At 38.7% G+C, this 12,640-nt stretch overlaps 2 protein-coding genes across 7 annotated transcripts in view; both read right to left on the bottom strand.

Annotated features, from left to right (window-relative positions):
- CC2D2A (coiled-coil and C2 domain containing 2A) overlaps positions 1–2,274 on the bottom strand; it is a 60,569-nt gene extending 58,295 nt beyond the window's left edge. For all 3 annotated transcript variants that reach the window (XM_072037759.1, XM_038177832.2, XM_038177831.2), the window contains exons 1-3: positions 2,182–2,274; positions 1,351–1,416; positions 533–631 (exon numbers count right to left, since the gene is read on the bottom strand). The gene's annotated coding sequence lies outside the window, so the exon portion shown is untranslated. The remainder of the gene's footprint in view (positions 1–532; positions 632–1,350; positions 1,417–2,181) is intronic.
- An 8,284-nt stretch (positions 2,275–10,558) lies between these two features.
- C1QTNF7 (C1q and TNF related 7) overlaps positions 10,559–12,640 on the bottom strand; it is a 50,317-nt gene continuing 48,235 nt past the window's right edge. For all 4 annotated transcript variants that reach the window (XM_005016958.6, XM_013097004.5, XM_072037761.1 and 1 more), the window contains 2 exons: positions 12,047–12,292; positions 10,559–11,567 (listed from right to left, as the gene is read on the bottom strand). In XM_005016958.6, the coding sequence (XP_005017015.1) occupies positions 10,936–11,567; positions 12,047–12,284 (870 nt within the window). In that variant the 5' untranslated portion in view covers positions 12,285–12,292 and the 3' untranslated portion in view covers positions 10,559–10,935. The remainder of the gene's footprint in view (positions 11,568–12,046; positions 12,293–12,640) is intronic.

The following is a 12,640-nucleotide window of genomic DNA, read 5'->3' on the forward strand; positions in this document are numbered from 1 at the left end:
GGCAGCCGTGTTTTCCTAAGCTACTCGAGTCGAGCTGTTTTAGCTAGGAATTCGGAGATAATGTAATTGGCTAACCCACCTCAGTGTAAAATAGAATTTTAAAAAAATTACACATTTCATAGCATATGGTATCTGAATGCAGTGTATTTACACAGAAACAATAACCATGCCCACCTGTGTTATCACAGAATCATTAAGGTTGGAAAAGCCCTCCAAGATCATCTGGTCCAGCCATTCCCCTACCACCAATGTCACCCACTGAACCATGTCCCTAAGCACCATGTCCAGCCTTTCCTTGAACACCCCCAGGAACGGTGATGCCACCATCTCCCTGGGCAACCCTTCCCAGTGCCTGACTGCTCTTTCTGAGAAAAAATATCTTAACCACAGTGCCTATATGGATCTAGGGAATAACACAAGGCTACCAGACACTCCAGTTATTTATTACACTTTTCTGTTACACATATAGGAGAAATTTCCATAATTCTGTGAAAAATGACAATGTTTTCTTCTCCACTAAGTGGACACTGACCTCCATGATTATCATTCGGGGCTCCTCACCGAAGTTCATCTGCTCAGAGGCTGGCATCTGGCTGTCACAGGCAACGCAGGAATTACTTTTAGGCAGTTACTGTACGAAGAGAAAGGTTTTAATATGTGCACACTGATCAGGAGATACATCCATGTAACCTTTGCACCCTGAATGCTCAAACAAGATACCCCTTAACGTAGAGTCCTATTATTATTTTTTATATTGAATGAGCCAAAATATATGTATCTGTTTAATTATTCCATGTAACTGAATGATGTAGGCCAGTACACACTGCATGAAGACTCCCATTGCATTTTAAATACATATATAAATAATCCACCCGCAGTCCATAATGTAAGCATCAAGGTTCGGATCACAAAGACACATTCAATCCCTTTTTTCACTCTCAGTGTTGGCTTTGGTTGGCTGGAATCTACCAAATCACTTCAGCTTTGTTTCTACTATGAGGTTGCAGTATTTGATTACAAATGTTTGGGGAATTTTCAGAGTTATATGACTCATTTCTACTATTACTTCAGGTTCCTGCCTTTCTTTACCTTTAATTGTCAGGACAATAAATACAGCTTTATGTGTTCCCTACAAAAAGCTTGCACCAACAGTGCTGCACCAGTGCAAAGCACTCGCAACAGCATAATTTGTTCTGGATTTTAAAATTCCTGTGAAGCAATTCACAGGAATAAAATGCTTTTCCACACCTTGCTACACCTCCTTTAGCAAGAGCGCTAACTGAGGCCTGCACAAATCATCGTATTTCCCCATCAGCTCTTTGTGCTGGGTAATGGCTCCTGTGTACTTGCCTCAAAGACTGCTTCCAGCCCAGGAAGGAGTGATCTCCACATCCCTCTTTAGCTCTTCAAAGATACCTATTGCAAAAACACAACAAGCAGAGGAGGAATAACTTTGTTATCACCTGCCTAGGATTAGTCCTTACTCTCCCCAAAGGATTTTCAGGTTGCTGAACAGCTTCCTCAGGTAGCACAGAGAAGTGAACTTGCTCTAAACAATTGGTTTTAGACAAACGTGACTGTCTCCCAAACCACCTTTGCATTCACCTCAGTACCTGTTCCCCAATATCGTGCACTAGCCCTAAGGATGACGTGCCTGGGAACTGCAGCATTTCCTGGCTGCATGCAAGTTTCGTCAAATACCAGCTTCATGACACACACACACAAAAAAACATGCTGCAGCTTCTTGCAACATTATATTACTCAGCACATAAAACTCTTTTTCATATTAAACTTTATGTATCACATTTCAACAGTCTTTCCTAAAGGCAAACGAAAATGGAGAGTGCTGGCAACAAACCAAACAGCCCTTATGGCCACTTTCTTTAACAATTTGCTAGCATTTCTTGAAATTAAGTAGTAGAGCAGGCACTAAAACAAGGTAATAAACAACTGAGCGCTAAAGCTCTCCATGAGCTCAGAGGCTGGCTGTTTCCAAAGCACTAAAACCCCAAAACAAACACAGGGAAGTTTCTCCCAACTCCTCTTCACAAAACAAATTATGTCAAAAATACATGGGACGTCATTTTAAGGGCCTTGGATTCTTAAATTTGTCTCATCTGTGAACTCATGCAGAACACAGTGACATTTAAACAGGCTTGAAGGAAAATATTTGTTTCCTACCTGGGCTTTCTGATGCAGCAGCTTTAGGACTGCAGGCAGCAGCCTCCCCTAGCAACAGGCTGTCCAGGGAGCCTCTGCCTCTGGGTGTTAAAGAGAAAGAGACAGATTCTCCTCCTTAAGCTGCTAAAGCTGTCCTGTAAGATTTTTTATTTATTTATTTTAACAGTTTCTTTTACATAACAGGGAAAGGGAAAGTCGTGAATTATCTGCAGGAAAGATAAGAAGTGATTGCACCTCCTGCAGATAGCAACTTACCCCGAATACTGCAGTGACCCGAGAAAGGAATATCCATTGTATATTCTTGCAGGATCATGAATGGTGATTTCAGATTGAAATACAATAAAGACAGTCACTCTCCCTAACTTTCAGTACTGAACTTTGCTAAATAATCAGATGGATTTCTGTGTACTTCCTCTGTAACTACAGGAGAGGCACAGATGGTCCTTGGGCCATGTAAGACTCAGAGCAGTGAAGTTATATTCCTGACTCCCTCCCTCTGATGACTAAAGAGATATCCTAAACCTCTAATTTAGCCTATATGCCAACATTCAAACAAGTAAAACATTTTTAGATGAATTCCACTCTTAAAAAATCCCCGACATTGGTCACGTAGGAATAAATCCTTTAAGTGAGCCAGTTATTTTCCAGGCTCTGTTTTCCAGTGCATGAAAGTTCTCAGAGTATTAACCAAAGCTATATCGATGGGATGACAATGTATTATCCTTTACAGATGGTCTTTACAAATAACAGAAGCTTCAGCAAACTTCTTAGCATGTAACTTTTGAGAAAAGTGGTGGGAAACAGCACAGTAAAAAATAAAGTGTCACCTCTCAGCAGCTGTAATTTTCAGAAAGGCTTTTTATTTCCTTTTTTTGTTTTGTTTTATGGTTTTGTTTGTTTTGTTTTGTTTTGTTTTGTTTTGTTTTTCACCAGTCCATGAATAGAATAGGCATCAGTTCCGAGTCTGGAGAAGGCAGATTGTGAAACTGCAGTAAGAACACAAACCATAACTGTATTTAAGAAGTTACCATTATACTTTAATACTTCTGTAGCAGAACAGAAGAGGCTGCATTATCAAGGCTGCATTAAGATTGTTCTAGAGACTGCTAGAAGGGAAATACAGCCTTAACCCCTGGCTGGAGAGGCAGCAGAGGGATGACTTATCTGCTTGTTAAATGCTCACAACCAGCTTGTCTGGATAATTGGAATGGCAGAAATCTGTCAGCAATGCTGTCAGTTTGTAGAAATGTGGATTGTCTTATATACAGTTCGTAATTTTTATAGGAACGAGGCAATTTATAGCATTCCTATCAAATCTGAGGAGGTATTTGCTGCTGCACCAAATTGCTGAAAAGTAATTTCGTATGTTAGCATTTGTATCAGTACCTTAAGTACAACCAGAATAAACAACATTGCTGGTACTAAATGGAGTTGTTACTAGACCAATTTATAATTGTTCCCGTATAAACAGCCCCTATAACATCTGAAGGTCTGTTACTGCGGCGTTTTAATAGCTGGAATCACATGAAAAGAGATGGCTGAATTGTTTCCTATTTCTGAACACTGTTATAAAAAGGAGATCATGGGAAGAAGTAAACAGTCACAGAAGATAAAAAGATTGGGAGTATGCATGTTTAATTAAATTAAGAGGAACTATCACGGATGGAAAGCACTGACACGACAACAGCTTTCAAGAACGGGGCAGAAGTGTTACCAGAAGCGAGTTTTCTGGAGGTGACACATAGGGTACACAGTCGCTGGTATCTGCTAAGTCTCATCGTATCTGCGACTGTGGAAATAAGCGATTGGGTGGGTGAGCCTTCGTACAGACTTTTGGCAACGATTCAGGCTGAACATCTTGTTTTGCTAATAAGCCTCTGTCCCAGCAATCTCTCCCAGTCTCAGGAACAGTTGTGCAAACAGCTGAAATGATGGACAAATACGAGCTGCATTATGGAAGGAGCGTTAGTATCGTACCCTAAAGGAGCAGTGGGGGGCCTCTGCTTAACAGGATGGAAAGCTACAGGATGTGAAAACACATGTCAGGACAAGACTACACTCACAGGAGAGAGACAAAATTTAAGCCGTATATGTTTTCTGCAGCAGAAAGCAATGCATTTGTCTCAGTTGGTGTTGTAAAAACAACTACAAGCCCAGTGTCTTTGAGTGCACTGGACAGCAGATAAGATGATACGAGAAGCTCCCCTTCTGTAGGTGCCATGCTGTCACCGCTGGGCATCAGCTCTTATTTGGTCAAGGATGGCCTTCGGTGCAGGCAAGGTAGCTCCAAAACTCTGTATCTTACAAGATATGCACAACTTCTACAAACTAAAAGTACTTGTGTCTGTATGATTAGAATAACAATTTCAACTGCTATATGCAGCTCTGCATCGATCTCAATTTCAGAGAGCTTAGAAAGAAGGGAGAACACACTCTGCTCGGCTTAATTATTTTAAACTGATTGCAACTACTCCAGCATGACAGAATTCACAAATAAAATCCCGTGAAATTTGTCACACATGGAGGGGAAATCAGTGTTCACTTACCAGAACATCTGCAAGAAGATGGGTAAATGTCGGTAGTATGGAAAGGAGGAAAGCCTGCTGCTTCGACATCAGCATCAGTGATAGACACACTTTCAGATGATTAAAGAGGTGGTTTTTCAGCCCAGAGTTATAAATTCTTTCCACTGTCTTCCAAACCTAGGAATAACAGTTGATTGAAAGTACAGAATGAAAAAGCGCTGCTGGTAAATTTCCTTCATGCAATTCACTCAGTTCTAGAAATCTCATCTGCTTCTTGCTAAGAGTTCACATTTAAAGCCTCCTGAGAAACATAATTTGTTTGTGTCTTTCAAAAATTCAATATTTCTTGTGCCTTTGTTAACATGACAGAAGCAGGGCTATTATTTGACAGAAACAATTTTTTGAACATGGTGTTATGTCTTATATTGTGTTTAAGATTCTGACAGGTGCTTTAAAGTTCCAACAAATTTGTCATTTATTCGTAATTCTTAAAAATCCTTAAATATGTTGAGTCTGGGGATGTGTGTGAGTTATCTAGCCCACCTTCAGATACTGTAAAATCTTCTGGAGGGCAGCCAAGTTATTGCAGTGGAGGTTGTCCCAGGAGGACCTGGAGCAGTACTTTAGGAAAGGTCTGACAGAAGTCACCTGCATCATTTTATGGGTACTTCTATGTTCTTCTCATCAGTCTGCTCCTTCCAATTGTGAGGCATATAAATCGCCATATTAAATTACACCAATTCTTTGACTAACAGCAGAAGTCATACCTAGTTTTTGCCATCTCAAAGTTAAATGCTAACCTAAGTTAGTCACATAGTTACGGATAATGTGAAGAGACAGGTACCTCCGGATCTTCTTAAAGCAGGTGTCGCATACATCATTGTCCAAACTGAGATTTACCCCACCTAATTTCTTTGTACTGATGGCAGAAAAGCTAACAACTAATTTAGGCTAGGCAATGAGCTTTTAGAGATTAATGTCAGGTAAGATAAATTTCACACTAATGCCTGCTGCTGCAGGAACAGTCTCCATATAGGAAAGACTTCTTTGCAGGTCTTCCAGCAAGTAGCTGCTGCATTGTACCAAAATAATTACATGTGGAATTGAGGAATATAAATCAAATGCCAAGTAATCCAAGGCACCTTTTCCTTTGTATATATTTACTATTAAAATATGAATGTCTTATATATCTCCTTATTTTTTCTTTTGCTTTAGGTAGTAACTTTGATGAATTGATCCTATGTGTGCATCTGGACAAAACCAAGTGTCCGAGAAACCAAGAATTTCAGCAAAATGCTTTGATCTTTCTTTGTGCCGGTGTCAGGAAGAATCATGCCTCTGAAATTCAGAAATACTGACATAACCTTGGTTTGGACTGCTGACTTAAGGAGTTACATGGAAATGAATATAACCTCTAAAAGCTCTGTAAGCTGGAGTCTAAATAGTTTGCACTGAAATGAATAAATTGCTTCTTGAAAGCAGTGTATTACTCATTGAGAAAGATATACCTATTGAATGAAGCAGCAGCAGTGCAGCTCAGCAGGTGAAATATCATCAGGCTGTTGTGATACATTGCTTTCTCAACTCTATTTATCTTCTATTTACTCTCATGTATTATTTCTTGGATGGAATTCATCACCTACAGAAATAAATATATTAAATAAGCCGCATTTCCACATAAAACTAAAGTTCCTACTGACTAAATTGCCTAGTGTGTCAGTGTGGTTATCCTGAGTATGAACTACGTGCCAGTGGATAAATTAAACAGATTAGTGAAAAGTGAATGTTTCAGTAAATGTCTTAGTGAATAAATATGATCTGAACCTAGCGGGTGACCTGTGGAAGGTAAATAAAAATAAAATATTATATGAACTGCACCAACAATGGAAACAGACTCAGTAGGGAATGAAATAAGCTGCTTTTCAGATTTTTGTATCTTTGCCTATCACCAAAACACAGAAATGCTTTTAGGCAGATTTATGAAGATTTAAGGAATGTAGATAATACTTTAAATCCTGACATTCATTAGTAACTTTTTCCTTCGTATTGTGTGAGAATTGTGAAAAATTATTTAGGACTAGTTTTACTTATTGCCTCTGAAATGAATTCATAGTAATGTAAACCATATGAAAACCAGTAGTGAGAAAAGTGAAGGTATTTATTCAAAGAAATGTACTCATATCAGTCTGAAGATGAAGTTTTCAACACAACTAAAATATTTAGTTAGTTATCTTCGTTAAAAGTGTTCAACAGTGGAACACGAAACTGACTTTGTCACTCTACCAGGTCTAAAGAAATTTTGAGAGATTGTGGGGGCTATTTTGTTTCAAATAACTTTATTTTTATTTCTGTATATTTACATACATACATCCCAAGTAATTTTATTTATTTATATATGTAAATACTTATATACATATTTATATGTCTTATGAGTCTCATGAACACCAATCTTCTTAATGTTGTTTGAAGGCTTCCTGGTGGTATCAGGTTTGTATGAGTTCTTGCATCCTCCTTCAGAAAGCCCAAGAGCTGGTGCTGCAATAAAGACATGCTTTCTCCTGGCAATTTGTCCTGGTGATACTAATATCTCTCTGCTGATGGTAGACAAAGTGTAGCTGATTAACTTAGTCCAGATGCCTAACTTCACGTGCCACTATAGCATGTATGGAATGCCATATATACTGTATAGAAATCTGATTAATTTCAAATTTAATCCTAAAAAGATTCTGGTCTTTGTTATCCTACAACATCTTGAAACCAAACCAGAACAACCCCCACCTTATGGTGTAAATACTGGAAAGACTTCAGCCCAAGATATTTTCACTATAAATTCAATTTTAGTCAGAGGGAATACACCTAATGAAACATCATGTCATCGGAGTTGATCTATTTTCAAGTAAAATAGCAGTAATAGCAATGATTTATTTAGGAAAAAGTCTTGAGATCCTGAATGAGGGCAGGGACATACGCTACTTGTATACATACATTGTCCATACATGTAGTAAAAAGATTCTTCTTGCCAAAACCTATAGGAATAATTCATCAGAATTATTTGTTTTTAACAGTTTCTGCCAAAATATTAAACTGTTCAAATAGCTACATAATCCAAATGGGAAAACTTAGGCAAGCTAAAATGACTTTTCTATGACTGTACAAAAATAAATCTAAAATTATTAAGTAGAGGGAGGCAATAACTCTTGGTTTACTTATTCCCATGATGTCATTTTCAACATAGGTGTGGTTAAAATATCTCTTTTATATTTCATTCATTTTTACTAAATTATTGCAGGGAAGCAGCTTGATTTAAGTTAGGATGGTAGCCAGTAACTTTTCATTACAATGCCCCATTTTTCTCTATTCAATGGTGAAAAATTAGTTTTGTCTGAAAATTTCCAGATTTATGATAAGCCACAAATATGTTTCTCTAGAGCCTGAAGAAAATCAGTCATGCTGTTTTCTTAAGTATAGTTTATAGGAAATTTTCTAACTTGAAGATGTGAAATATTTATGAGTGTTGCCGTAATAAAAACTGATTTGTTAGTCCTAATATAAACTCCAATATGAAGTCCAATGTTGTAAACCTATTTCTATGTTATTTTCTTAAATTAAATATGTAATGAAATACTTTTATTAGTTGTGTTTGTTGCATAATGCATGTTATAGGCCCGATCCCACATCTGTTGTGTGTCCTGGATGTTACAGGCCTGCTGTGATCCTCTGTTCTCTCCTGTGGAAATTCCCTGCGGGTAGCAGTGAGCGCTGCTGAGTGCCTTCATTTGTGCCTTGTGCTGTCACTGCTGGGCTGTGAGGAACTGGAATAAATCATTGGTATAAAATGGTGATTGGGCAGAATTTTGCACTCATTTCGTGCTTGATTTGCAGATGTATAAATGGTCGTACAGCACAATGATGAACTGAATCTCTAAGTGTTTTCTTCCCTATTTTTCATGGGAAGCAGCCCTTGTATAAAACTAATAAATTTGATGTCTAGTTAGAAAAATAATCCCCTTTAGTCTTCCACCACACCATGAAATAAAGTGAGGATTATACAGGCGTTGCCACTTTGATTTGTGGGCAGAACTGTACACCTGTTCACTGCATAAAGCAGCAATCACGTCCTCAAAGACACACGTTAATGCATGGGGAAATGAGGGATCAGATGCAGGGGGTGTAAATTAGTATTCCATATATAACTGTACTGCTAACATTTCTTCATTTTGCAATCTCAGCAGTATTTTTGTGAAATTTTGTTTGATTGTAACTTTCTTAATTAAATCAAGAAAACAAAAAAGCAAACCAAACCAAAGCAGGAATGAAATTTCCCTCACTTTGTTCATCAAAGAAGTGGGAGTAGGGGTTGTGTAACACAGACCACTAGCATTTGAAATTCTTTGCATAACTGCTAGAAATAACAGATTTCTGTGTATCTGGGTCTAATAAAACCAGACTGTAATTTCTTTCAAAATAAGTGCATCTCTAAACGTGAAATAAAAGGTGGCCAGTCTTGACTTGAAGGTGTTGAATATTGAAGGAGGTACCCCTAGTTAATTTTTACAGTCCTTGATTACTACCATTGGTTAAAGGTGTTCCTCATTTCCAGTGGGAATTTTACAGTTTCTAAGTAGCGGGTCTTGCCATGCCCTTATCTGATGGAACAAAGTACCAGCTACTACCAGAAATTTGCAGACTGTGATCAGCTCACCTCTTAACCTTCCCATTGACAGGAAAACCAAACTGACATTGTTAGATCTCCTGTGGAAGAACTGCATCTCCACGGGTAGAACTGCAACCATTTTTTTTTTTTTAAAGAATTTTCCAGTACGTTTGTGAAACCTTGACATAAGTAGTAAGTTTCATAAGTAATAAGTTTCATAAGCTGCTCCTTATACCTACTTGTATTTCCAGTGGTCATACATCCAAAGCACTGTAGCAACAGCCTACTCTTATGACTCACATTAACTGATTATCCATGATGTCCCATGTATCTTTTCCAAGTTCTCTGATTTCCTGAATGCAATCTTCCATCTCGGATTTGACCTACATTTATTTTATTGCATTTGGCCATATTAGAATACAAGTAAGCCTACTTTAGTGATGTGACTCAGTTTGTTCCATATAATTTAGTCTCATTACTGGTTACTGTTCTATCAGGCTTTTGGCATCCATGATTTTTCTAGCAAAAAGTTTTTATTTTCTTCCACATTTTTTCACAAAGGCATCAAATGGCATTGAAATAATAACAAAACCACTTGGAATTACATTGAAAATACCCAACAGCATACTGATTCTTTATCTGCAAATTTTCAGTTCTCTCGGTTTTCAATTATTTTATATGCTTAGCAACTTTGTTCTGTTCTTTTAAGACTGTGATCAGGCAGTCCTCAGCTAGTACAAATCTGCAGGCACTTTTTAGGAGGTTAATTGCTTAGGACTAGAGGGAATGGCCTCAAGTTGTGCCAGGGGAGCTTTGGGTTGGAAATCAGGAGACGTTTCTTCTCAGAAGGAGCAGTCAGGCATTGGGACAGGTTGCCCAGGGAGGTGATGGAGTCACTGTCAAGGAAAGGTTGGATGTGGTGCTTAGGGACACGGTTTAGTGGGTGACATTGGTGGTAGGGGGATAGTTGGACCAGATGATCTTGGAGGGCTTTTCCAACCATAATGATTCTGTGATTCTATGAATGTCTTTTGTTGGTGTAAATATCAGACGAGAATGTGCTTGTGACCTGTTCAGTTGAATTCTGAAGCAGACATTCCTATTTTATTCCTTTTTTTTAAAAAAAAAAAAAATATATATATATATTTTTTTTCCTGTTTTTAATGCATTTTCTGTCTTAAAATGACCAAAGATGATATTGCTGTCAATTGTTCAATTTTATTTTAATATCATATACAAAATATCCATTCTACATTCCAACTTTATATATTTTATATAAAATCCAATGTACAGTATCTTAAATTTGTTTAAATAGTATTATCAACATAACTTTCGAGAGCAGTCAGTCCTGGAGCAATGCAGTCTTTTATTAATTATTGTTCCTTTAGATATCCCTGCTGTTTGGTAAAGAATCCAGCTTAGATTCTAGAAACATCCATCTGAACTCAGATTTGGTTCCTGTCAAAGCAAAATTCAACTCCCAGATTGGTCCTTCTCAGTTTTGTGTCCCACACATGGCTAGATAAAATCCTGTGCTGGAGTGTCCAGTATGGGTGTGATTTGATGTCATCTGCTTCAGAGGTCATCTTCGTCTGATAAAGCATCGAGATAATCTGTATCGACATATAAAAGAAATCCAGAAAACAAGCTGTCTGCCCATGTTGGGTCTGAAAAGAGACCATTTTGGTCAGCATAGAAGATCTCGAGCCATACTTCATCTTCTGGCTGAAGGTAGATGACCGTAGATCCAGAAGCTACGTCGTGGTTTCCTGTGTTGGCATCAAATGTCTTTATCCGGTACTTCCCATTGTGAACCAGCCCGATCGCAAGGTGCTTGTTTGCCAAGGTGATATCATAAGAAAAATAATAAATCCCTGGGATGGCACAAATAAACTTCCCCGTGGAAGGGTTGTAATGCTCACCCTCATTGAAGAGGACTTTATTGAACACAATCGGTAATCTTTCCTCGGGGTAGCTGGTGGTGATGCCAACAGAAAAGGCAGATTTTAGCACGATCTGTCCACACTTACAGACCCCCGGTGCACCTGGCTCTCCTCGGTCTCCTTTATCTCCCTTAGGTCCAGGTGGTCCAGCTGGACCTACTTCACCTTTGGCACCAGCCAGTCCTCCAGGTCCTTTTTTACCAGACTGGCCTTGGTCTCCTTTCTCTCCAGCTGGTCCTAACGGCCCAGTTTTTCCTCTTAAACCTTCAAAAACATTTCAAGTTAGTTAATCATTTCACATATCATCTCAGTAAGTGATTGTGTGGGCTACTGGGTTTGTCTGGACAAGCCAAAAAAGCAGGGTCAGACTTTCAAAATACTCCAAAAATACTTTCAAAATCTTCTAATAAGTTTGTGAAAGGAATGGCAGGTTGGAACAGAGCAGTGGACCCCACAGCCCAGGAGTCCCTTTTTTTTTCTGTACACATCCTTCATTTTTCCCAATTTTGGTTTAGTATCCATGCATAGGAAAGTTATGCCTTTACATTTATTTGCACGTATCTCACTATATGCATATTTGGTATATCTAAAATATATCTTTTCTTTCTCTCACCACATATACATGCATCACACTTAAGCCCACACAGGCACGTGCACCCATTCATCACATGCACATATAACAGTGATGGGGAAAGGGTTTATTTTGTTGTACTACGGTGATAGTTTACACAAATATTCAATACCTGCGCTCCCTTTTTCACCTTTTTCTCCCTTCCTGCCATCTCTACCGTCTCTTCCAGGAAGACCAATGCGTCCGTGTGGCCCTGGGGATCCGTTAGCTCCAGGGGGACCCACAGGGCCTGGCAACCCGGGGATGCTACAAATGTATTTGGTGTAGTAATTCTCTCCTTTGAACTGGCTTTGAAGAGGTTGTTCGCTTGTGTAGATCGCAAAGCTTGTAACGTAAAGCAACACAAACATCCTTGGATCTGGAAAAAATGCATATGTGTAAGAGTTTGTGCACACCATGGCTCTCTGATCGCAGTCAGATGGCTCTGAGTGTGCTAACAAGCATCACACAGTGATGCATTATGCACATGTACATGCACAGGGACCAAACGGGCATTTCCATGTCAGCAGGATCCATGTGCAAGGCAAGAGGGAAAGCCTGCCATGCTGAACATTTTTCTGCTCACAGTATATGCTACTCTATGTCTTCCAAGTAGCCTGTAGGCTGACATAGTGTAACTTGCAAACACCAGCTTTTTAGACCAAATTTTGACATTTACAAAAAAAGAATCTTGATTTTTCAATGCCAAGCCCTTTGCTGGCATGTT

Source organism: Anas platyrhynchos, chromosome 4 (genome assembly GCF_047663525.1).
Source record: "Anas platyrhynchos isolate ZD024472 breed Pekin duck chromosome 4, IASCAAS_PekinDuck_T2T, whole genome shotgun sequence".
Classification (NCBI taxonomy): Eukaryota; Metazoa; Chordata; class Aves; order Anseriformes; family Anatidae; genus Anas; species Anas platyrhynchos.